The 25,051-nt window shown below is 49.9% G+C and overlaps 1 protein-coding gene across 3 annotated transcripts in view; it reads right to left on the bottom strand.

The window, feature by feature from the left end:
• The window catches only part of PPP1R9A (protein phosphatase 1 regulatory subunit 9A), a 119,872-nt gene extending 100,815 nt beyond the window's left edge, over positions 1-19,057 (bottom strand). For all 3 annotated transcript variants that reach the window (XM_086467834.1, XM_086467835.1, XM_086467836.1), the window contains exon 1: positions 17,588-19,057. In XM_086467834.1, coding sequence (XP_086323960.1) covers positions 17,588-19,057 — 1,470 coding nt within the window. The remainder of the gene's footprint in view (positions 1-17,587) is intronic.
• Positions 19,058-25,051: the final 5,994 nt, after the last annotated feature.

Genomic DNA, 25,051 nt, shown 5'->3' with positions numbered 1-25,051 from the left:
ACGCAACCTCTAGAAACACAGATGTCAATGCAGCAGAATATTTTGCTTATTTATATGTAATTCATCTGGGCAGACTTCGGTAGCACTGAGCACCGCACTTGACATTTGCAATTCTTCATTCGGATGCCGTGATTCAGCTAGTGTTTACACTGACTGTGCAAACTAGAAGGCGCAAGTGTTTCAGCCACCGAGAAACCCATCATTTAGAGCAAATTAAAACGCAACAGAGCAGTAAAAATAGCTGGCCTCAGACGGTGCCTTCGAGGTGGTGTTCGCTTTTTCCTCCTGCCCAAACTCCACAACGTGTAGCAGCCTGCAGTACCAATCCACACCGCAGTTCGAACTCAAGGCAAAACTCGAACAACGTATGTTCACAGATAAGGTTTTTAACCAAAGGCCTCCATACACGCACACAGGCAGTCTGGAAAAAAAAAGACAGTTTTGTATGCAAACCAGGAAAGTCCCTCCCAGTCTGCCGCCACTGGTGGCACAGGGAGGAGAGGCCTTTTCTCCCGCGGAGGTGGAAGAGGGGCTTTCGGGAAAACGCCATGAGCTGCTGCCAAGCATCTGCCGTCTCCCAGCTGGGGCAGAAGCTCTGACATGCAGCCAGGGCCCAAGGCCACAACACGGGGGCACGCGAGGGACAGGCTGTCTTTGTGTCAGGGCCTAAATCAGGCAGTGGTTTTATTTATTTTAAATACCTCGCCATGGCTTATCATATGCAATGGCTTCACTTTCGTCACTCTGCGGTGTGGGAAACTACATCAGTTTTCTGTTTCAGTGCTCCAAATAGCATTTCTGAAAGCTTTTGAAAAGAACAGGGAGAGAAAAGACCGGCTCATAATATCTGAAATACTTCTCAGAGCTCAATCCTTTAAGCTGCTTCTCAGCTAGAAACACCATCACCTACTGCAAAAATTCAGGGGGCTTCTGTAGAATATAAACCGAAATAGCTGTGCACAGCTCTGCACTCAGTGCAAATGGTCCTAAACCACATCAGATTCTCATATGCTGTTACACGCGTCTTGTGTACTGATTTCTTAATTTGCAGTACCAGGAAAAAGTTTGATACAGCAGCAAGATAACCCCAGGAAACGGCAAAAAATATCTTGGGCAGATTCAAACAAAAAAATCCTCCACGTTATATAACGACTCTGAAAACTACTTAAAGAACACAATAGAGAATACAGTGCCTCAAGATACCCACAGAGAGAAAAAAAAAACCCACACTCAAACCCAAACTTTTAGCTTGCTAAGGAGAACTCATTGCACCAGGGGGAGGCGTTAATTTACGCCTCACCAGCAGCAGGACTCCACCGTCCTACACCTGCCCACCACTGAGCAAAAACGAAACAAAAAATCAAATCAAAGGCTGTGGCATACAGCAGCATTAAAAAAACAACCCTAGGTCTTCTCATCTGCTGAGATACTTAAAAGAGTGAAAGTCCAGCGAGCTTCTCAATGGGATGGAATAATTGTGTTAGCTTGACATCTCTGCAAGAAGCTCCCCAGCCCCTTCAGTCGCAGGTTAGCACAGGAAGAGCCGCGGTACTTGCTGTGCAAACACGCTTTAAACCACCACAGGAAAAAGAAAAAAAAAGGCCACTGCCTGTAAAAGACATAAACCAACATACAGCTGCCTCTGCGGAGCAACATAAAGCTGAGCCAGCCATCCCCTCCAACTGCGAGAGAAACCTCTGATTCTTCAACTGCCGCCTTCTGAAACAAAGTTCACCTGACGTCTGCGCCCGCGTCCTCTGGTACATGGGGGAGAACAGAGATTTATTTAGCTGCACGCAGGATCCTAGATACTCAAGTCAATCATGAAAGGAATTTTGTCTTCCGATTGGAAGTCTTCTAAGCTACATCCTTGAATTACCATAAATAAAATTCTGTGAAAGCATCAAGTAAGTTCACAATCTCTTGTTGTGAGGAATACATAATCATCAGTAAATTCCACGACCATCCATCAGCAGCTAGCGTTCGGGCAGGCAGGCTCAGAACGGAGAACTCGCTGGACTTATTTTATGTAACACATAAAATAAGACAAAGTATATGACTGCACTGCAAAGTAAATTAGTCTTTTATTGAGCACCACACAGCTACAACTACCTGCTTTCGGTACCAGCCCGTCTTGTTGAACTGTAATTCAGGTACACCAAATCCATACTGCTGCCTGCGGTATTCCCCATGACAGTCCCCCCACTCTTAAATCTCTCTTATCTCCTGGACACAGCCCGATACTGTTCCACAAAGGGAAGGAGCACAGGTTCTGGGAGCTGTCATTTGTTTCCCACTTCTATTGGCCAAGGATGTAATTACATCCATGACAGACAGTATTTTCAAACGAGCAGCAAGTCACACCGGACTGCTGCAGCAAAGCAAGCCAGCACGATCACAAAGCCGCCTGGAACTCAAAGCACGGGCTGAGGGCGCTTCCCTTCCCTTCCTCCACACTCACTGCAGTTTCGGCTCTGCTGGAGAGCCCACTCACAACAAACCCACTCCTGCCAGCCACGGCTACCCGGGAGGCACGCTGCTGGCCACGGCTCACCACCCACCCACCCTTCACTTCTGCAGCCTGGTTCCAGTCAGTGAAGAGCCGTGACAGCGCGGGAGGCGCGTTCTGGAGATGCTGGAGAGCACGCCGGAGTGCTCCCAATCCAAATGCCGAAGGACGGAGCGGCGGCGCCGGCAGGAGCCAAGCGCTCTGCCACGGGCAGCTGCAGCCCCTGCTCTCTCCCTGGACTTCACCTGTACCTCCCTCACCGGCAGGCCAGCGAGCACGCGTCGTGAATGGGAAATAATATCTTCCTTCTAAACTGTAATATCATGGCGCCAATTCACTGGCATCATAAGATTCCCCAAAAGCAGTCACCTAAATTTTACTACTTCTATTTTCCATTAAAATTTGAAGGTCTCAGTCACAACTGGGTATTATTTCATCTTCCTCTGTTTCTCTCCCTACTATGTCATCTGCCAGGCCTATTTATAATCATTATGCAGACAAAGAGACCTTCTAGCCACAAAGCAAATACCTTGATAAGGCCCTGCCTGTGTATCAAAACCAGGGCAGCTTCCAGACACGAATAAGAAAGCCTATCCTGGTTATCCTGGTTTTAAAATGATTTGAGTTTCTTTATTCACTGATGTTTTATTTATCTTTTTTCCTCCTTGGGGAACGCTCCACATTCAAATTGCTTTAGAGTAGTGAAGTTAAATGTTAGTCTTTGTCACCTCCCAGCCACCACTTTCAAATGGCATAATGGGAGAGACAACCTAAGAGAGAAATCAGGTTTCAACTGGTAACTGCGACTGAAGAAAACAGAATGGAAAAGCATCCAGAAGGGGACCCTGTTGAGAAAAAAATACTATTTGTTACGACTAACTGGGGACTACAATCCAGTCTTTACAGTCTTATCAGTTGGCCAAAGGAAAACACAACATCTATGTACTGACTAAATTAAAAATCTGGAGTTGAGCACTTGAACCCCCCCAAAACCCGAAGGGAAATGAGGTTGTGTTAGGGGCGGTGTCCACAAAGTGAGCACAAACATCAACCAAGGCCCTGCCCAGAGTCGGGAATCAATGTATTGAGTAGTGCAGTGTCTCTGACGACTCCTTCCAGCTTACAGCCTAACGAGAGCTGCAGACAGATGCCTGCCTTGACGCAGGGCTCAGAGCCCTCAGCTGCCTCCCGAAGGCAGCAACTGTCGCATTTGATCAAAAAAACCAGGAAGATCTGACTCTCCTCGTGAAAGCCTATCCAGGAGAGGAAGAGATGACAGCGGTGCACTTCATATAAAAGGCCAAGTGGTTGTAACGCCCATCCACTATGTGGGAGTTAAAATTCCATTCCCTTTAAGTCAAAGAACCTCTCTTCAAATCTAATAGCTCTTTATCTATTTCATTTTAATGAGTCTTTCAGCACATCTCAGATCCCAAAGCTGCCCTCAGTGCCAAAAGGGAACAGGCAAGACATTAAGCTACACAATTGTTTTACCCTTGTGTCCTTCCCAGCGCTGAGACCTGCAAATTGTTTCTGTACAGACGGTTCTTTGGGTCCCACCTTCAACAGAAAGAGCAGAAGAACACACGGTGTAACTTACAGTACAGTGTTTAGGCAGACACACTCCCAAGGAAAGGATGGAGGGGGGTCTGAGCCCCCTTCCCGGGCACACGTTCCGAAGATGGTTATCCTTTCTCCAAGCTCTTTTATTAACTGCATGGACAAGCCAAAGTTTTTTATAAAATTTGATTACAGATTCGCAACTGACCTGAAAAAGCTGCCAGCCCTCATGGGGTGATGTACACACGCTCTGAGACCAGTAAGGAAGAAACCCCACTAAGAAGTAGCAAAGGTTTTCCGAGCACCCCTCCGATCAGCTTACGGAGTTGTGATGTGATCACACAGGAGACTCACTCACTAGTCATTAAACTCAAGAACTGCTTCCAGCTGAAGGCACTACACGCTTTTTCATGAAGCTGATGCCATTTGTTACAAACTGTCACCCAAAAATGCAGGATTTTTTTTAGTTAAACATCAAAAGTACTGAAAGTTAGGAACTTTAGCTCATTTGCTTTCTTATCACAGCTTTGCATTTCTTTGAATACTACCAGATGCTGTTTCCAGCAAAGCATCAGTTCATGGTTTCCTTACAAAATCTACCTGAAGTGGACATTTTCTGACACAACTCTTGTACCCGGATGACGTCACCATGCCACCAGTACTTCGTGCAACTAGACAGCAGGCTACATGTTCAGCACACTGCGGTGGGCTCCTCGCAGAACCAACTGCGATGCCCAGGGCTGGCTGCTGCTTCGGGAAAACAGGCAAAGCAGAGAGTAAAGGCCAGTACTCCCCACAACCCTCAGATTTTGTGTTTTCATCACAGACAGTTTGCTGTAGCTTGTAGCTCTCTTGTTGGCTCGCCCTCCTCTAGCTGACCAGCTGTTGAGTCTTTCTCTTACAGCAGACCACAGACAAAGCTACATGTTCTTCCTTAACTGTGACGTGAAATCACGAAGCGTCTCTGTAGTGCAGTCAGCGCACCAGTAAGGCGAGACTGCAAAATACTGCCAAGTCCCTGAAGCGGTGGTGCACACGTGTCCACATTAAACTTCATCAGTGCTGCGATAACGCTGGAAAAACAGTTGAAAACCCTCCATTCCGCAACACGGATGTTGCTATGATTTTAGCCAAAAAAAGCCCCAGCGCCAGGCTTTCGGCAGAGGCGGCTAAGTGCACCGGCAATTCATGCACAGGTTCCCCCTCAGCTTTCAGTGCTCATAATTAGCTTCCACCTTTAAGAAAACCTCCCCTACGTCACCTCAGCTTGACGAGCTTTTTAACACAAAGTCCCGCCTTATTTTGCCGTATTACACCGCCCTCAAGTTTTGTATGTTCCGAACTTTCCCGTTGGCTTCTTTCGGGCTCCCTTGCCGCCACGCGCCCCCGAGGAAGGGAGCGCCCCTGCCCGTGCTGCAGCTCTCCCACAGCCTGCGCTGGCCAGCCCCGCCGAGGGCGGCGCACGAGCAGGAAGCCCAGGCCCTGGGCGCTCCGTCAGGTCGCGGTGCCCGCCAGCTGCCCCGCTCCCGGCTCCTTTCCACCCCACGTGCCAACCACGCGGTGCAGGAGACGACCCGTGCCTCGGTGCTGCTGCAGTGACGGCGTCCCGCGCTGTCGCCTGCCGGTCCCGTACAGGGCAGTCCGGCGGCGCGGTACAGCGCCATGCGACACCCCACCCTGTGCCGCCAGGAATCCCCGCACGCGGGCTCAGTGAAGGGGCTCGGAGCCGGTGCTGTAACTCCTGGGAATCCGCTCGCAGTACTGCTGCGCTGATGTACTGCTCAAGTTCACAACGGCAGCGCGACACAGGGCTGCACGATGTCAGGGAGTCCCAAGAATATCTTCTTTCTGATGGTAACACTGACGTCTGCACCAAATACCCGGGTATGGACATCAGCAGAAGCAGTTGATTCAACATAAGATATCTTAAAAGTCATTTATTCTATAATTGCATTTTTTCCACTTTAGGAACTTAACCAAACCTGAGATCTGAAAGGGGGATGAGGGACAGTCCTCCTTTTCTTCCACTGCTGGCATTTTTTTTCAGATAGTGAGACAAAAGATAAAATTTTGACCATTTTCCAGGTAATCCAAGCCAGTCATTAAAAGACAACTATTATTCAGCAAGTCACCGAGTGATGTTGTACCTTGGAATTCCAGCACTAATAAAAGGCAAAGAATTCGATCTAGTATTTCACGATGATAGTACCACCCTTGTTTAAAAGAGAACAAAAAATACCTTATACCAGAGAGAAGTCACACCGTGCTTACCCTTAACAGACATTTCTGCTACACCCTCCTGGCAGGTTTACCTCGCACTGCAAAAATTCTTGCAGCTAAAGCAAGCCCCACACCCTTGGAAGCGCTACATTTATCATGTCAGAACAAACAGCACAGTTCTTAAGACAAAGATTTCTCTTTCAAAGCCTTTTGATGAATTACCACTACAATATTTTGTTAGCCGAGTATCTGCACACACAAGTAAGTTTGTTCTTTTAATTTACTGTTCTAGGGGTACAAGGGTATCTTTTAGAAAGAGGAGGCCGCAGGATCGCTGTAAGCTGGCCAGGTGAAGCAGATCCTCCACGCAGCACAGCCCAGAGGAGAAGCCTCTTCTCCTCTCAGGTGTCTGCCACAGTTTGAAGGAAAACTGTGACGGAGCATATGGCACATCTAGATTTTGTTGTCACACGCAGTAAAGCAGCAAGCTTTCAAAAGCAAAGAGTGAGCTCAGATAAAAGGTCTGCAGAGAGAGCAAGACCAACCACAGAATGAACAGCATTTACAGGGTCTCTAGGGATATGAAGCTATACATTTCACACATTATTTACTTATTACAAGTAATAAAACACAATACACAAAATCCACAGACAACGCTGTAACAAAATAACCTCAGTGGGAAAAAAGCACCACAGTAAATTCTTCAGTCTTTCAAGTGATGAATACAGTCTACATAAAACAACGACAAAAATTCATAAACTGACAATTAAAAAAGCAGCATGTTTTTTTCTTTTCTGTTTTTTAATGTAATGCAAAATGTCAAGAATGCAGCCCCAGGAAACAAGAAAGCTGAGCATAAAAAAGGAAATTATGTCCTAGGCCATCAACAAAACTAACTGCAGCCTGGGAAGTGTCCAGAATCAAGACAGGAGAAAAAGAAGACAACAACCAGAAACTACCTGGCTTTTGAATGTCTCCATGGATGGAGACTCCACAACCCGTGCCAGTGCTTCTTGGTGTTCAGAGGGAACCTCCTGTGCTTCAGCTGATGCCCGTTGCCTCTGGGCCTGCCACTGGGCACCACTGGAGAGAGCCTGGCTCCGTCTTCTTCGCACTCCCCCTTCAGGTATTTGTATACATTAGTAAGATCCCCGCTGAGCCTTCTCTTCTCTAAGCTAAACAGTCCCACGCCCTCAGCCTTTCCTCATAGGAGAGATGCTCCAGACCCTTCATCATCTTCATGGGCCTTCACTGGACGCTCTCCAGTCTCTTGTACTAACAGGACCCAGCACTCCAGGTGTGGCCTTGCCAGAGCGGAGCAGAGGGGAAGGATCATCGCCCTCGACCTGCTGGCCACTCTCCTCCTAACGCAGCCCAGGGTACCAGCAGCCTTCCTCGCCGCAAGGGCATGTCGCTGCCTCGTGTTCACCTTGGCGTTCTCCAGGACCCTAGATCCCCTTCTGCCAAGCTGCTTTCCAGCCAGGCAGCCCCCAGTATGAACTGGTGCACGGGGCGGTTCCTCCCCGGGTGCAGGACTTTGCACTGCTCCTTGTTGAGCTCCTGTCTGCCCACTGCTCTGGTCAGCCCGTTTTCAATCCACCTCGCTGTCTGCTCACCCAGCTCCTACTTCACCAGCTTCTCTATGAGGATGTGATGTCCCACACCTTACTGAAGTGAATGTAGACAAGATCCCTGCTCCCCCCTCATCTACCACACCAGTCATTTCACTGTAAGTCCTTATGAGGTTGGTCAAGCATAACTTCCCCTTTTTAACGGTCAAGACTTACTGGTAAAGATGGTGTCATGCACTTGTAGTAAACGACAGGCAGTCTTAGCAGTTATTTTGGATCTACAGCTGGTAAGGTTGGCCATACAGAGAGGAGGGGGGAAAGGAAAGACAGAAGAAAAGATAGAAAGAAAAAGGAAAAAAGGAAAAAAGGAAAAAAAAAAAGGAAAAAAGGAAAAAAAAAAGGAAAAAAGGAAAAAAGGAAAAAAAAAGGAAAAAAGAAAAAAAAGGGGAAAAGGGGAAAAGGGGAAAAGGGGAAAAGGGGAAAAGGGGAAAAGGGGAAAAGGGGAAAAGGGGAAAAGGGGAAAAGGGGAAAAGGGGAAAAGGGGAAAAGGGGAAAAGGGGAAAAGGGGAAAAGGGGAAAAGGGGAAAAGGGGAAAAGGGGAAAAGGGGAAAAGGGGAAAAGGGGAAAAGGGGAAAAGGGGAAAAGGGGAAAAGGGGAAAAGGGGAAAAGGGGAAAAAGGGAAAAAGGGAAAAAGGGAAAAAGGGAAAAAGGGAAAAAGGGAAAAAAGGGAAAAAAGGGAAAAGGAAAAAAGAAAAAAAGAAGAAAAAAGAAAAAATAAAAGAAAAGAAAGAAAGAAACCCCCCTCTGTTTAATGGTATTTTCCTCCCCCCATCTTAAATATCAACAGGAAAGAAACGTGCAAAACATCAAGGTGGCCGTTTTTAGTCAACCTATCAGGTTAGCAGAGAGGAGATAAAACTGAGCAACTACTTCAGAGAAAAAGGCCGGGCAAAGAGGCATAAAGAGCTACATGCTCTGGTAGTCTCTCACTCCCAAACACCACACTGAAACGCTCTCATTTGCATCAGTGCACTTTGCCACACTTCTAAATTACCAGCTTTCTCAAGAGTGCTCTAAATCTCTCGATTCATGAGTTCTCTCTGGTTTGCCCTTGTGAAAAAGTACAGTATTAAACTATTCTGAGTGTTCTGTTTAAGCAGTCCCTGCACAAGAAAATCTACTGGACAATCACCCAAGTCAACATTAATGAACAGGTATCTTTGGGCTTCTAAGAAGGCAAAGCTAAGAGGCTGATATTTAAATAGGTCAGAATCTACATATCTACATCTGATGAAGCTGTAAAGATGGTTACAGAGTGGATAGAACCTTGGGATGGTTTTTTTTATCATAAAGGCCATGATCTAGATGAATTAGACAGGAGTTTGACAGCATGACTTCTAAAAGCTTCTGTAGCTTATTGCTTTTAAACAAATAATGGGAACAGTAAATTTCAAATACAGGCATTTATTAAATAAAAGGCCCTAGGTCTACATGCAGCACAGTCTGAATATTAAAAGATATCCTTTCCATGTGAACCGGCAACTTATGCCCTTGAGATGATGCCCTGAATACTAAGGCAGATGGGAACCGCAGGGAGGAACACGGAGTTACAGATGTGCGTGGACTGCAAAGTGCAGCTGGAGGGGGAACTGCGCGAGGCAACCGGGTCGCGGAAATAAACCCTGCATTCACACCTTCCGCTGACTTTATCATATGGAAATATCCGACAGGTCTCTTGAGTCAACCCCAGCCAGTAAAACCAGCTGCAGCTCCCCCTAGAACCCTTCCTGTACAAAAGAGGACGGCACAGCACAGCAGCTATCGCTTTGCACCGTTCCACTGCAGGAACGTCAGGAACTTCTTCAACTGGATTACTTGTGACCTGCACGTTCAACAGCGGCGAAGGAAATTCCAACCCTTAACCGAACTAATAGACCCTGATAGATAATACAGGGGTCTGTCAGGAACACAGGAAAAGGCGCCTGCCACTACAGTTCTCTCATCTCGGCTGGAAAACGCTCGATTCCACCTCACAAGCGGCATGCTGCCCCTCAGCCCGCAGGTGCTTTTCTTTATGAATACACCCGAGATGCAATTATGCTCTTTTTCAGGCTTTGTCATCCCTCACTGAGCAAAATAAATTTCTAAGCCCCCTGTTTTATGACAGAATTACCCAAGAAAAAGGCAGATAAGAGCAGCAAGTTGCTGCAGCTCTTCCTGCAAACTCACTCGCCTCAAGCAGAATTCACCAGGCACGTTCCAGTCGAAGGCCCCTTAGTGAGTTACAGTGACACTCACCATTCCCTGCCGCTACCAAACTGGTTTGCTCCACAGACCTGGAAGGCCAGTTCCCTCCTCGCAGCCACGTCACACGGCAGGTCACCGCCGGCATTCTGCGTCAGCAAGGCGCAGAGTGGCTTCCTCCGTAGCTGCCACCCCTCACAAACGAGTCACCAGTTCCCCGTGACACTCCTGACCTCATCAGCCCATCCCCACCACTCCAGTCCTCCCAGTCACCCATACTTTACTGTACACCTATGCAACGCCAGGGCTTCCCCACTTCCATCAAAAGCAGGAGTCATTAGTGTGCTCCAACTCCCTGAGACAGAGCTACTGAAATTTTTAGCAAGATCTTCTATCCTATCAAAGGCAGACACTAATTTCGTCTGACATATGCTACCTCTCATAAATCCATTTACAACTTCCCATTTGCCTCCCTGCCTTTGATGCCTTTTAAAGTTTTTCTCTACTGCTTGCTACGCAGAAAAAAAAAAAAAAAAGATTAATACTTTTCAAGCTGTCAGAATCACCTCTTCTCTGCGTTCTGAAAAATGGCTCCTGCACTTGCTCTCCGGCAGTTAAACACCGTTTCTATTTTGCTGGCATTCCGTTTGTTTGCTACAAGACTTTCTAAAGCACAACCTCTTTCACCCAGGCCCCTACAAACCTGAGCATTGGGAACTTCTAGGTTTCATCTTCATCTCACCGTAAGAATTTCCACTGTCTGGGTTCCCACCTGTACACATTTATTTCACTCTTAATCCCGATTCCATCTTCAATATGACCAACCGCACCAAAAATGAAGGCAAAATATTAATGTAAACTAAGGACAACGGCTCAGCTGCATGACACCCAGCTTCCTTTCTTGTTTCATTTTTAATGGATAAATAGCTTTTTACTGGTTTTGGACTGTTTCCCTTTACAAGGTCAAACTCAGCTTGACTTCTGGTAACACCTTATTCACACTTAAGACTTCTGAACTCTGTGACAGTTCATCTCTTGAACCCCCACTTTTGCCACTCCTTGCAAGTTCTTGGCTCGCTGCTGATGTTCTTTGGCTGGCTTTCCTTCTGAGTGCGTCTGCCATTATCCTGCTCACGTATTCTGCTTCTCCTTGGGACACAAGCCCTATGCACTTTGTCTAATTCTGAACCAAAGAGGTTCCAAGAACCCCACCGTTGGCTCCCTCTGCTCTTCAGGTCAACTGATTTCAAACCATTTCCCTACGGTTTCTCAGTCTGCATTTTTAAAACCCAAACCCCTTAACTGCAAACCCCTTTCCATCTAAGCCGCATAAACCTCTGATGCCAGTTATTCAACCCAAACTCCGCTTCTACAAACGGCCCTTCTACAATGTCCTCAATGCTTTAAAACCCCGTTTAAAGGAACGTTGTTATCTCTTTTTCGTTCAAGAACTGTGTGGGAACATTGCATCCAGGAATAACCGCTCCCTAGAAGCAGTGGTGAAATTAAGACCTATACTGGAGCTGAGGTCTCCACAGCATACTGGGGCAGGCAAATAACTTTTTTCCATCTACTGTATTCCAGTAATTCCCTGTACACTTAATAGAAGAAAACTCTTTTGCACCTGAAACGGCTGGATGTGAAAGCCTCATCCAGTGGAAGCCTACAGCTCCGACTCAATCAGACACCGCACGTACAAGGTAACCACGCAGACCTGTTCATAACCCAAACAGCAACTTGTCCTGGGATGCTTTATCCCTTCACTACTGCTCGATACCTGAGCGTATCCAGTCTGTGAATCTCTAATATTTACTTTCATTCCTTTCCCTGACAAATATATATATAAAAGGTTCTGCCTCTTGTAACTATTTCTTTCATAACAAACGTAACTGAACTAAAAGACCAGGTCCCGGAAACGCTCTGTATATCCTACCACCAGAACAAAGAACCCCGTTTTATGTCATTAACTCTCACAAACAATCAAAGTTAGCATCACAATCCTTGCAGCATCACACATTTTACTACTACTAAAATCTGTAGAATTTCCCATACTTCACAACACCGGAAAAAAGCGCGAGGTCGTTACGTAGCAGAACGCACACATTTCAAGCTGCCCAAGCCACAGCTCAGTGTGTCGAACTACTTCACAAGTCAAGATTAATGGAATTAATTATCAACGTGCTGACATTTTACAGAACTGAAATACCAGCATAAAGGTTCCGTGATTTATTCAGCACTACAGGAGACGGAGCCTAAGCCTATTCAACAGCCCGTTTCATGCTTCAGCCATCCACTCCTAATGCTGTAAACAAAGCGTGGACACCGGAGCTTGAGCAGAGAACCAAACACGAGGAAAGGAAAATGTTCTTTCAGTGACTTCAGAAGGAAGCTACAAATCTTTCTTTACCTGTAAGGATTCTCACTTAACCCATTCCAAAGTGGATGAACTCCTCACATTCCGTGATTATTCTAAGTCTCATACAGCCTCAGGATCTTTCTGCAAGTCCTGTCTTCCGCATCTGCCTGCAACAAGTGTCCCAACACCGGCTGGGGCTCCTTACCTATAGCTCCAGAGGCTCACCGTGGTCGGAAGGGAGATCTGGAGGTCGGCTAAACCCAGCTCCACACTTGCAGAAGTAAAACACAAATAGAAGCAGCAGCAAGTTTGGAGTCCGGGACCGCTCAGTGCTTGTGGATGGGAAACCTCCACTCACGACTTCTGTGATCCAAACTAGTTCACAGTTCAGCAGTCAAACAGTCAATAGTTCAACAACAGGTAAACACCACACTAAACACTGAACCAGGCAAAGAAATACTTCATTTTTCAACACTAAAACTTGAAAATGTTTCCAGCACACTTTACTTCGATGCTTACCAGACAAAGCATAATAATATTTTAGAGAGTAAGAATTTCCAAAGTAATTACAGTGTCAGATTGTTTCAGATTCTTTCTTCGCCACTGTTTACATTCCCCAGTACATTTGGTGAGAGAAATGAGGAATAACTAAAAGAAACACTTGCTCCTTGAACTGATTTTTAATAAGAAAAATCACCATATAGTTCATAAGAAATTTCAAAACAACTGTTAAATACAAACATCATCTATATTTTACACTAGACACAAGGCACAGCACTTGCAAAACCTCTTCAAAGGCTCACTGTAAAAGACAGAGAGAGAGGCACGAATCCCGATTCCTGAAGAAAAATTTGAACAAAGCACAACCTGGCAAACCGAAGTGCTGTAGGGTGTAAGAGTCAATCATGCTGCTCGACAGAAGAGAGGAAGAACAGATGAGGCACGAGCACTAGTGACCATAATCCCTGCGCACGGACTAGCTGAAGCATGGAAGAGCCATTTGCTCTATCCCTTCGGTCCTGTTACCCTCTCTCCCCCCTACCCCACAGCTCAGCGAGGTCTGCAGAGAGGCCCCTTCACCACCACCACACTCCAGGGAAGCTTTACGGAACCCGAAAACCACAGCAGCGGCTTGGGCTGAAACCCCTCGCTGCACCCCGTCGCCTGCTGCCTGCCGCACGGACTGACCACACGCCACCCAACCCTCCCCAGCCCCTCAGCTGGGCCGGGCCAAGCCAGCAGAGCCCAGGGTGGCAAAAGGAGGCCCAGGAGGAGACACCAAGTGCTGCTAACAGCTTTGCATGGCTTAACGTGTACCTGGTGAAGGTGCAGCCACGAGCTACCAAGATACCCGACGTTCTGGACTTGGAGAGAGGAGGAGAGGTGAACGTTACTCTTCCATCCTAGCTCTATCCAGGATGGAGCAAGCATGGCTCAAAGAGGACTATGATTTGGACAATCAATACTCTTCCATTTGCTAGAGCGTGGAAAGCCATGAGCTCATGAATTTTGCACTACGGCAAACCTTGTCCAATTAATTAGCCAGCAATGTTCGGGAAGTGGTGTATAACCCAACCCTCAGGAAACCCTGCAAAACTCAACAGGAGGCAAATAAATCGCAGAGTTTCTGCTTTTTTTTTGTGTAGAAAAGTACCCCTGGCAAAACAAGGGTTCCTCATCACATTTACTTCTTCATCTCTTACGCTTGCCGTGGAGAGTTTCAGTTTTACCCCTGAGCAGAAACACAACACCTCGACACCAGAATGGGCCAGTGCTGATGAGGGCCCCGAGATCGCTACGTAACACACACCAACTGCTGTATCGACGTGCACACCCCTTGCCCAGCAACACTCGTGCCCGCTGCCACCAACAGCACCAACTCTTGGGCCCTTTGGGGCCATTTTTTACCGCAGGCGCCGAGCCGACTCCAGCTCCCATCGACACGCACAACCGCTCGCGTCAGCGATGCCACCCACCAAATACCTAGAGACTCTCCAAGCCTGCAGTGGCCCCTGGGCACCCACCCACTCCTAAAGGGACTTCCAGCAGAGACGAGATCAGCAAACATATCCCATAATCCCTGAGCAGAGTCAATGGCCCATGGAGCATGGGATCCGCGACAGCGAAGCCACAGACTGTAACGGAGCAGAATTTCCTGCACCCCTGCCTTGAGTCTTTTCTCTTTACCGCGAGATTCTCGATAACTGGGTCTTTTTCCTGCTGGGAGATGAGCAGAATTCGATCTGTATCAGCCTGATGAGTAAGATTTTATTCATGCATTCTGCCTGTACTTCACTACTTCTCACAGTCCACAGCATTCCCCCAAAGGGACAGAAAGGACTCCCCGTAGTGGGAACCGAAATTTCTTTGCTCGTCAGTCTCAGTGCTCTTCCCATTTACCTCTTACACGTCTACCTGAAAAATCCCTTGGAAAAATAGTTCAAAGATGTTTATCTAAACCTGCTGAGACCTTCAAGTAACAACTTTATGGCAATAACTACCCACTCATTTCACAGGTTACACTTCGAATGCCCCTTTTGTTAATTATTTGAATGCCCATTTTGTTAATTATTTCAGAGCTCACCTGTAGGAGGAGAGTGGAGCCATGACACCATGAAATCAGCACTAAACATCTAGGTTGGACTTTTCACACCACTATCTAGCACAGTAGATAAGTACAAATTGCTTCATTTTAATACAGATAGATCAGCTCTCAACACTCCTCCATCGCTCTGTACCTTCCCCTCTTCTCAGTTCCGCTGCGCACGCGATGACGTGCAAGAAGGCATTAACCAAACCAGTTGGGCCCACTAAGGCAGAACAGAAAAACTCTTAAAACAGTTCCTGCCTATTCAGCAAGCAAGCATCGCCCCCGCGTAACGGGTGGGGAAGGGTGCGACCCCCAGCGCTGCGCTGCGAGGGGGCAGGAGGTGAGCACCCTGCCCGCTGCGCTGCCCGCCGGCGCCCACCTGCCGGGCAGCACCGCCTGCCAGGGAGGAAGGCTCGAGAAGCGGCTCTGAGCTGCCACAGCTCTCGCTGCACCTCTTCCTCCCTGGGCGAGCCTGCCACGCGGTCTCGCTGCCGTCTCCCCGCACGCCTGACGGGTCGCAGAGCCCCGGGACAAAGGCAGGGCATCTCCCCGTCCCTCCTGCACCGTGCTCGCTCAGCGCAGCTTTGATTCTGCTTTCTGCCTATCGACGATGAAGATGCTAAAATAATTACAGCCACGATTCTTTTACTTTGGATAAGCTTGTTACGAGAGCTTTATGCTGAAAACCATGACAAATGTACCCTTTTATTATGTACACAAATGACTTTTAGAGCATTTTCCTGATGGACTGTTGTTATTACCCGACAATATGTAATCTGAAATGAACACAGCATGACAAACTTAAGAAGAAAAGAAAAACTGTGTAACTAAATAATTGAGAGAATACTCTGACAGCACTCGGCAGGACCGCACGATTCAGCCAGACGACAGCAATACGCTGAAGCACGGATGTCACTGTTGGCTCTTTCAAACAGAAACAGCAGAAAATCCCAACCACCTCAAGAATACAACCAGTGGAGACACTTTCTGGAGCCTTGCCTGTCAGAACCGTAACAAATACGATAAAACAAACCCCTGCACGTCATCGGCAGATCTTTCAGAAGAGAGGACATCACCTGTTAGTACAGCCAGAGGGGGAAGGTGGGGGCAGAACTTCCATCTGTAATAAAAGTTTTCTCTCCAACATCTCCAAAAAAACCTGAAGAAAACCAGCTAGTTTAATCATGGGAACAATCCAGAGGGAGCACAAACACCATTAGAATTTTTGATCCATGACGCAAGCCTGAATAAAATACTAAAAAAAACCAAACCAAACAAACAAAAATCCATTATCTTCGCTTGGAATATTTCGTTTCAGTGTAAAAAATGCATCTTTTCGAAGCATGAAAAACACAAGGCCGCTCCCCTCCCTCCACCCCACTGATAAACAGATGTGAAAACCTGGTTGCTTCATTCAGAGGAAAGTGTCCCGACACAGAACACATCTCGCCCCAACTTAAACCACAGGTGGTGTAAATGCAGATTCGGTGAATCACAGGGCTTCAAGTTTGACAGCGAAACTTCTGTTTCTTGCTTTAGTAACTTGCGTTGCCAAACTCACACAATGAAAACAGTCGATTTCAAACACACATGTTTAATTTTAAAATGCTGAGATTTCAAGTACTCTGCGATTTATGGCTGTTTCAAGAGCCACTTCAGGAAAAATGACTGAGGTTTTGAATTGTCCATTTGAGACCCCGCACTCTAAAAGCGACTTGGAAGCAAAATACTTTTATACTTAACCCTGAGGCTCGGCAGTGAGAAGGTGGTATGACAAAACCCGACTAGTTAGTCCCTCCCGAAGTGCAAGTACCTGAAACGACATCCTCTGCTGTAATTCTGAGGTACTCAGAAACAAACCAAAGCAGCACTGCAAGAAACAACCCCCGCCCCCCCCGGGTGTTTCAATCAACTGACTTCTGCCTTGCTGTAGCACCGAGGTGCACTAGATACACATTTCTTCATGCTTTAAAGTTTTAAAAAGGTGCCAACGCTGCCAGAAAAGACCACACTAATCCAGAGGCAGAGCAGGAACAGTCCCTGCTGGTGAGGCAGAATGACACTGTCTTTCAGAGCACAGTGTTTCAGCCCAGGGGCCCTACAGAGCATCTGACGAGAGCTGAAGAAAAGCTGCTCTACCTAAAGCAGCCGGGATTTCAATGAAAAAAAACCCAAGAAGCAGAAAGGCCAGCAAATACCCACTTCTGCACTTCACCACGTGATTACAGCTCAGTCATGGAAGTCAAAACACGCGTGTTAAAATTCTCCAGCTTCACCAGCCCAGCTGCCACTCGCAGTTTCTGCCGCCTTAGCCATCAGGGAGTCTGGGAAATGGCACAGGCCCACCAGAGCTCAGCTTCCTCACTTCATTTCAGATTACACTTGCTGGCCAGCTCTAATAAAACCGTGTATCGAAAGATCCTCTGCAATCTTTTCAGAGCCGAGATCAAAACCTACTTCAAATAAAGTTGTGCTTGAAAATGAACTAAACTGCAGAAAAAGAACCAAACCGCAGAAAAGAAGGTAGGAAACTTTACCTTAATTGGAGCTCGGCTAAACTGTATTTTTCTGTTGGCTGGGATTTCATCTTCATCGGGCAATCCGTTAATTTCAGAATATTCCATATCAGGTTCATAACAGTTATTCTCGTCGCTGTCATCCTGATCATCCTGTTCTGTCCCCGTCTCTCCCCAGTCTGAATTGTATCTCGACCGCACCCGATACACGTTGTAGTCAGAGTGCATGTACACGTGGGAACTCTGAAAATCATTCCCGCCTTCAGGCGCTTCCTTTTCACCTGCCTCATCATAACGGGACTCGGGAGCGTCTGAAACAGCATCTGCAGGAAAATCACCCCCCGAAGCCACATTTCTTGGTGATTCTGCACCTTCGGGCCTATCGAAGCTGCCCTCTGCACGTTCCGACCGCTCCTTTTGCTGCAGCGAAACTTCTGACTCCGTTTTCGACTTACTCCTAGCGCAGCTGCCCACAGACCTGTCGCCGTCCAGCACACTGCCCAAATCCTGCCGACTGGCTGCAGAGCTCTCCACAGACTCCGCGCCGGCCTCTGCGCTCTGCTTTATTTCCTCCGCCGTTCTGGAGCCCGCCGAGGCGCCCGTGGACGTCTTCGCTCTGGCTGCCGCAGGCGCGCTGCCCTGCTGAGGGCTCTCGACAGCCGCGGTCACGCCTGCACTCTGGCTGCCCGGCGGAGCCCACGTGCTGGCATCCTTCAGAGGGCTGAACCCCTCCAGGTTCGCAACCGGGGAGGGGATATTAGCGACCGTAGAGGAGAGGTTCAGCGGATAGTGCCCAGTCACCGAGTACTCCTCGTTGCTTTCCGACTTCTCTACCACGATCGCATTGTGCGAGTCGGTGCTTTCAAAAACCGCGCTGAGCTGACTGACAGTCGGAGAGACGGTCTCTGTCCTCGGGCTGAGGCTGTCCAGCGAGTCAGTGCTGCCCCTGTGAGACTTGGAGCTGCCCCACTCGTCTGCAAGCTCGTTGGAAACGACCTTCTCTTTCTTTGGGGAATAGCGGTTGGAATGTCCCGTGTCGTGAGCGTTCCGCTCAAACATCTTCCGAGTTTCGCTGAACTTGGAATAGGAAGGACCATCGTGGATGGTATCGAATCTACTAATCCTTTCCGAGACGGATGATTCCAATTTGACGATTGAACCATCAGCTTTTTCTACAAATTCTTTGGGCCTAATTCGTCTCTGAGGTGACGGAGGGCCACCCTTTCCCCTGGTTTTCGGGGTGACTCCAGCACTTTCAGCGGGCTCCATGCCCATCTGCATAAATAAGTTCTTAATCCGATTGACATTTGAGCCATATTTCCTCCCCCTGCTCTGCGAGGCCTCGCCTTCCTCTTTCGCTTTTGGGTCTCCATCCGATTTCGGTTTGTCAAAGGTGCTTTTCAGCGCCTGGAACTCAGTTCTGTAAGCGTTCCTGTGAGGAGAGGCACTTCGGAGGGTTGATCTTTCTCCTGAAGACTCTGTTTTCATCATGTTTACTCCAGGAGAGCAACACCAGCTTACATAGTGTCTGCGGTGCCGCTCCCAGGCGTCTGTCACCGCCGAGATCCTGCCTGAGGAGCGCTCCCTCAGGGGGCTCTGCCCTTCAGCAGGGCCATGCTCGGCAGCCGGTCTGGAGGCCAATATCTAAACAGGTGCGGTCAATTTTGACAGAGCAGCGCAACCGAGGGCTGTCGAGAACAACCTGCAATAGAAAGGAGGGGTTTCTGAATCATGTCAGGTACTTGTACTTCTTTACATCTAAACCACAACTTCCATTTACCGTTATTTGAAGTGTTTAACAAAAAACAGGGAAAAAAAAATACAACCTAACATTGCACAGAGATATGAGAATTTGTCACTGCAAACTTTTTAAACTGATGCTTGTATATCGGCAATCTGTATTTTTATATCTTTATATTTGGCCACTCTGTAGCGAAAGAATGGATTATTGCCTCTCACCGTTCACAAAGTGTCATATCATGCCACAAAAAAAAGGAAAGGCAATGTGACAAGAAAAAATAGCGCTACTTCTGTGTCACTGAACTTCTCTAAAAAATACAATTTAAGAGGAAAAAAATCCCCAAATCAAACCTCCGAGTTACTTACACCTAACTATACAGTAATTCATGCAAACGTGACGGTTCTGCTTCCCTGAGGCGCTGCAAGACAGCCCATCCCTCAGAGGCACACAGCGGCAGAAATACCATCGCGGCGATCGCACCGAGGCAGCCGAACCCCGCGGCAGCCCGCGGGCGCCACAACGGCTGCCCCCCGAGGGACCGCCCGCCGGTGCCCCCGCGCAGAACGCGAGGTGCCCCCGCGGAAAGTCGCCCCTCGCCACGGGCAGGGGTCCGAGCCCCGGCAGGAGCCGGCAGGTGCCCGCGGACAAACGGAGCCCGCGGCTGGAGCCGCTCCCCCCGCTCCGGGGGCTCGCAGGGGCCGCAGCGGCGGAGCTCCCCGGTCCTCGGCGGCCGCCCCCACGCGGGGCAGCCCCGGCCTCACCCACCGCCGAAGCCCCTCTCCCTTCACCTCCGCTCCCCCGCCGAGGCGGGTCCGCTGCAACCCACCCGCTGCTCGGGCCCCCGCGGGGAACCCCCCCGTCCCCCGCCCCCCCGCACCCCGCTCCCGCCGCCCCTGCCCGAGCGGAGGGCGCCGATCGCGGCGGGCGATGGCAGAGGCCACACGGCAGCGGCACCAGCGAACTTCACCCCGGAGGCCGCCGCCGGAGCCGGCCGCCGCGGCTCCTCCTCGGACGACAGCACCTTGCGGCGGGGCAGAGCGCGGGCAGCCGCCCGCCGCTTCCCCCCCCCCCGCCGGCAGACAAAAGCCCGGTGACCGGGCTGCTCCCCCGCGGAGCCCGGCGCCTCTCCCGCCGCCTTACCCAGCCGAGAGCCCCGGCGGCGGCGGGCTCCGCCAGCCTCCTCCCGCCTCAGCGCTGCCCCCGCTCCTCCTCCGGCCCGCGGCGGCTCCGCGCCTCTGGGGAGAGCGGCCGCTGCCGCCGCCCGCCTGACAGGAGGCAGCCACCGCCGCGGCGCCCCAACGCCATTGCAGGCAACGGCAACGGTGGCGGCGGCAGGGGCACCGCCACGGCTCCGCGCGCACACCCGCGGCGGCAGCGCGGGGGAGGAGAGCCGCCGCGCCCCGCCGCAGCCGCGCTCCCGCCCGCCGCCCGCCCCTCCGCCGCGCCGCGGCCGCCGCGCCCCCGCCGCGGGACGCGCCCCGAGCCGCCCGCCGCCGCCGCCCGCCGCGGGGCCGCCCGCCGCCGCCGGGTGACAGGTGCCTCACCTCCTCGGCCGGCCGCAGTGGTTCGCTCCGCCGCGGGGACGGGAAAGGAGGGGGGGGGGGGGGGGGCGGGCCGGGGAGGCGGCGAGCCGCGCTCCCGCTGCAGTCCGGCCGCGGGCGGTTACCGCCGAGTGGCAGAGGCCGGGCCCGGCAGCGGCCACGCCGCCTCCGCGCCCGGCCGGCGGGCTCCCCAGCGCCGAGCCCCGCTGGCTGCCGCCGCCCCGGCTCGCCCCCTTGCTCCTCCTCCCGCCGCTTGTTTCCAGCGTGACCCCCGCGAACCGGGCACCGGCCGTTCCTGAGGCGGCAGCGCGGGAGGGCGCCGGGTCCCGGTCCCGCTGCGGGGAACCCGCCGGGCGCGCCCGGCAGCCGCTGCAGAGCAGGACCCGGCGCCTACCCGCCCCCGAGCCCGGCGGAGCCCCGCGGGGCGGGCAAAGCCGAGCGAACGGCGGAGCAGCCCCGCGGGGGTTCCGCGGGGGCCGGCCAGCATGGCCTCGGTGGTCGGTGGCCGGCGAGTTCGCCGCAAAACTGCGTTGGCTTTCTGCGGCGAACGAAGAAACTTAACGGCGGAACGTGAAACCTCTGGGTAATTTGTGAAATTGGCAATGCGAGGAGGTAACGCCGGTTAATCACATAGCAACCCCTCAGCAAAGTTCATTAAACTAATTGCGTAAATAGCCAGAAAATGGCCTGGGGATGTACGCTGCAAGTCCTGAAAACTAATTATTATGCAGGCAGAATCAAGACAGCGGTGACTGAAAATAAAGCCATTAGTATACAGGTTCACCGGCTGGATGCGTTAGCTGTAACGGGGTGGCACAGGGGCACTGCGGGCAGTTCCCTTCAGAGGTGTCTGTCTGAGCTAATCCCATCTGCACCAAGGGGACACGCTGGAACCTCCGCCTCCACGAAGGTTAAACAACCGGCACGTTCATAGTGACAGGCCCGCAGCGAACCTCGAGACCCGGACTGGAAACCAGCGCTTCGATAAACAGGCAAGAGGCTGGGAAGAGAAGGGAGAACCATGGCACGCCAGAAGATCGGCCGGGGCGGAGGGTGGAGGGCGAGGCCGCCAGCAGCACCGGGCTTTTGGCAGCGGTTACAGAGGGCTGCCCTCCCCTCCGAGCCCGCTTCCCCAGGCCGGGCACGGCTGCTGCCTGGGGGCTGGCGGCCAGGAGCCCCACGAGTGCTCCCCTGCGCAAGGGCTACAAACACCACAGGGGAGCGAGACGTTCCCCACGCGGCTCTGAGCGGCGGGTGGCAGCCCAGGCCCGGGGCCGGCCGCGCTGGCGGTGCCTTCCTGCCCGCACGGTGCCGTAGAGAGGGGGCCGCAAGGACACCCAGAGAGCCGCTCGACTGCTGGAGACAGAAACACACTAACGGAACTCCAGGTGTCATCGATGAAGAATAAAGCCATAAAGCAGAAAGGTGAACAGTTCCTCTGGGTGAATTTAGGCTAGGCCTGCGGAGCGGTCGAAGGGCTCCGCGTGCACCAGAGGTGTATCTGGAGGAGTCTTGTCATTCGCATACACAAGCAAAAAAAGGGACACAAGCAAATATTAAACAAGCTGTGAGGCAACCGAAGCCATTTTGAAGAGATTAATTCACATCTAATTATGTAAAGATAAAGTATTCGCTACCAAATCTACGTACCCAGAGCCATGAGTATTAGTAAATCCTTCTTCTAGTGGAAGTTTCACAAACAAAATGGCCATTTCTGACCCATAACGTATGTTTTAAACCACATACCCAAGAAAACGTTTGTCTTATTTCATGGCAGAACGGTACCAACTACCTCTGTATTGTACTTCAGTGGAAAGTATGGAAACGAGACAACTCGCTGACGCTGACAGAAGCAACATACATGAAATCTCGAGTTTTCCACGACGAGAGAGATAAATCATTACATTTATGTTCTCCTTTAATGCGTTGTAAGTAGAGAGCATGGGCGTTCCAGCAGACAACACCCAGCTTTGACACAGAACCCAGTGCAAAATTAAGTAATTCCACATCCCTTCGATAGCGCCTGGGGTTCAGAACAGCCAAGATTTGTGGCAACTACCGGCAATCCTGGCTGCTCAATCAGAGACAGCTGGCACCTTATTTAGGGGCACAACTTTGGTCACTGAGATATTCAAACTTAGTAATCACTCACCAGAAGTTTTCAACCTACACCCTTATTTACACAGTGTCTATGTTAAAGAATACTGTTGTAGTCTGTAGGACAACAGATTGTATTTTGTTTCCATCGGTACGTCACTTTTCCAGACTCTTCCTCTGTGAGCATGGCCATGCGGGTAACTATAAAAACCAGAATCGTGTGTCCTTTTACATTTCCAGTATTTCTGTGACAACCCATTTGACTCAAAAGTATTTTTAGGCTCTGCTAAAGCATGACTGACATTTCTGTTAATTCCTGAGCAACATTAGAGTGCTGCACCGCGTACTTCGGGGAAGATAAGAGACGGGCGGCCTCCTCTTTCGGTTAGTATAAATTCAGAGTAACTTCACTGAAGGCACGGAATTACTCTGCTTCCCAGCCACAGAGAATTTAAAATCTGTTCAGCTTAATATTGACATACGAAGGAGTAGGACTCTTGCTTTACCTGCCACTCCATTCAAACGACTGAATTCGCAGATAGGACAGGGAGAGAGACCCAAGCCGCTGAACCTGGCAGCGTCACTTTAAATTATACTCAGTATCCTTCAAAACCAGCTTTGATGCCGTCCTCCAACACCAAAAATAATTGATTTTCTGTTTATTCTAGATGTGTGAACAATACTCACTCACAAGCACGACCACTCGGGTGTCACCGACGGGTGGTTCCGAGTCGCTGCTGTGCTGCTCAGCCGGGCGGGTCGTGAGTCCGCCGTTCACTCGTGCGGTGCAGCAGCACGGCAAGTTTTTCCACAGGGCTCTGGGAAGAGAGGGAAGTCATTCCATCATCTGTCTCCTGTCAGTGTCTTTCAAGTCTCACAGATAACATCTGTGTGTACAGGTACAAATGGAAACTATTTACCTATCTGGGTCTTTGGCGAGGAAAGCCTCCGCCTGCTCTCCTGCCAAACCGCTGGCAGGGAGGAGGCTTTTCTTCCTCACCCCTACCACAGCATAAACAGAGTTGGGTGCTATTTTTTAACACTCAGCCATGAATTCTTCTTACATAAGTTAGTTTAAAGAAAAAGATCTTGTCTGAACAGGACAGACGCATTTTGGCAGGTAAGGAATGCTCAGGTTAGGGTTCCCCTGTACCAGAGCAGCAGGAGATGAAAATAAACAGGGAAGAGCTGTAATAATGAGCCGGTCACCTTTGGCATCAGGCATCAGCGATCTGCGACTGCAGTAAGTGTAATCCTTGTCGATAGGAAGCCATCAATAGCTAAAAAAGGGAGCTCATTAATATCGCTAATTTGCCAACTTCAGAAGATTGTGCTGTTTTTACACAGAACATGTCAAACTGCTTGAAAGCTCAAGAATAGTGTCAAAAAAAGAACCTCATCCTGAAAGATCTGTAGAAAATCCCTGCTAATGATCACAAAACTGCATGCTCTAGCCATTTGGCAGAAAGGCAAATGTTAGCATGACGAAGGCCTAAACTCAGACTAGCGATAGCCTTCTCTCAGTTACAGTGAGGAGACCATCACGTCCATTCTTTAACAATCTGCCTTTACATTATTCAAGAAATGCACAGTTATGGCTGGAATCAAATAGATTTTCCAAAGGGAAAGACAGGAATTATACACTGCATACAACTACTTCCATCGAAATAGCGGGTTTGCCTAGGTTAAAAGCCAGAAATCTTAGGAACGGTCAGAAGAGCTGTGGTTCACACAGCCTTCGCTCACGGGCCCTCAACACTGAGCTCGGACTTCACAGCACACCACGGGCCGCTGCGAGCAGCTGAGCCGGAGCCACGCCAGCGAGGTGCAGCCCTGCCTGATCTCGGGGGAAAGGCAGAGACCAACTGTTGGGTCCGTCAGGCGTTCGCTGGGACCCAAACCCTGGCAAAACTCCTATTTCACATTATGCTATTCAGGGCGGGAAATGATTAGGAAACATTCCAGAAACCAGATGAGTTGACAAAATGAGTAAGATACTCCAAGGTGAGTGGTACCTGTCACACACCTTGATTCATCAGATGAGTATCATACGTAGATACGTGGCAGAGAAAACTCTCCTTTCCAACATCAACAAGGAAGATTCAG

This window comes from Leptosomus discolor, chromosome 7 (assembly GCF_034619465.1).
Source record: "Leptosomus discolor isolate bLepDis1 chromosome 7, bLepDis1.hap2, whole genome shotgun sequence".
NCBI lineage: Eukaryota > Metazoa > Chordata > Aves > Leptosomiformes > Leptosomidae > Leptosomus > Leptosomus discolor.
The sequence above is the reverse complement of the archived record's forward strand: the minus strand, read 5'-3'. Positions and strand labels throughout refer to the sequence as shown.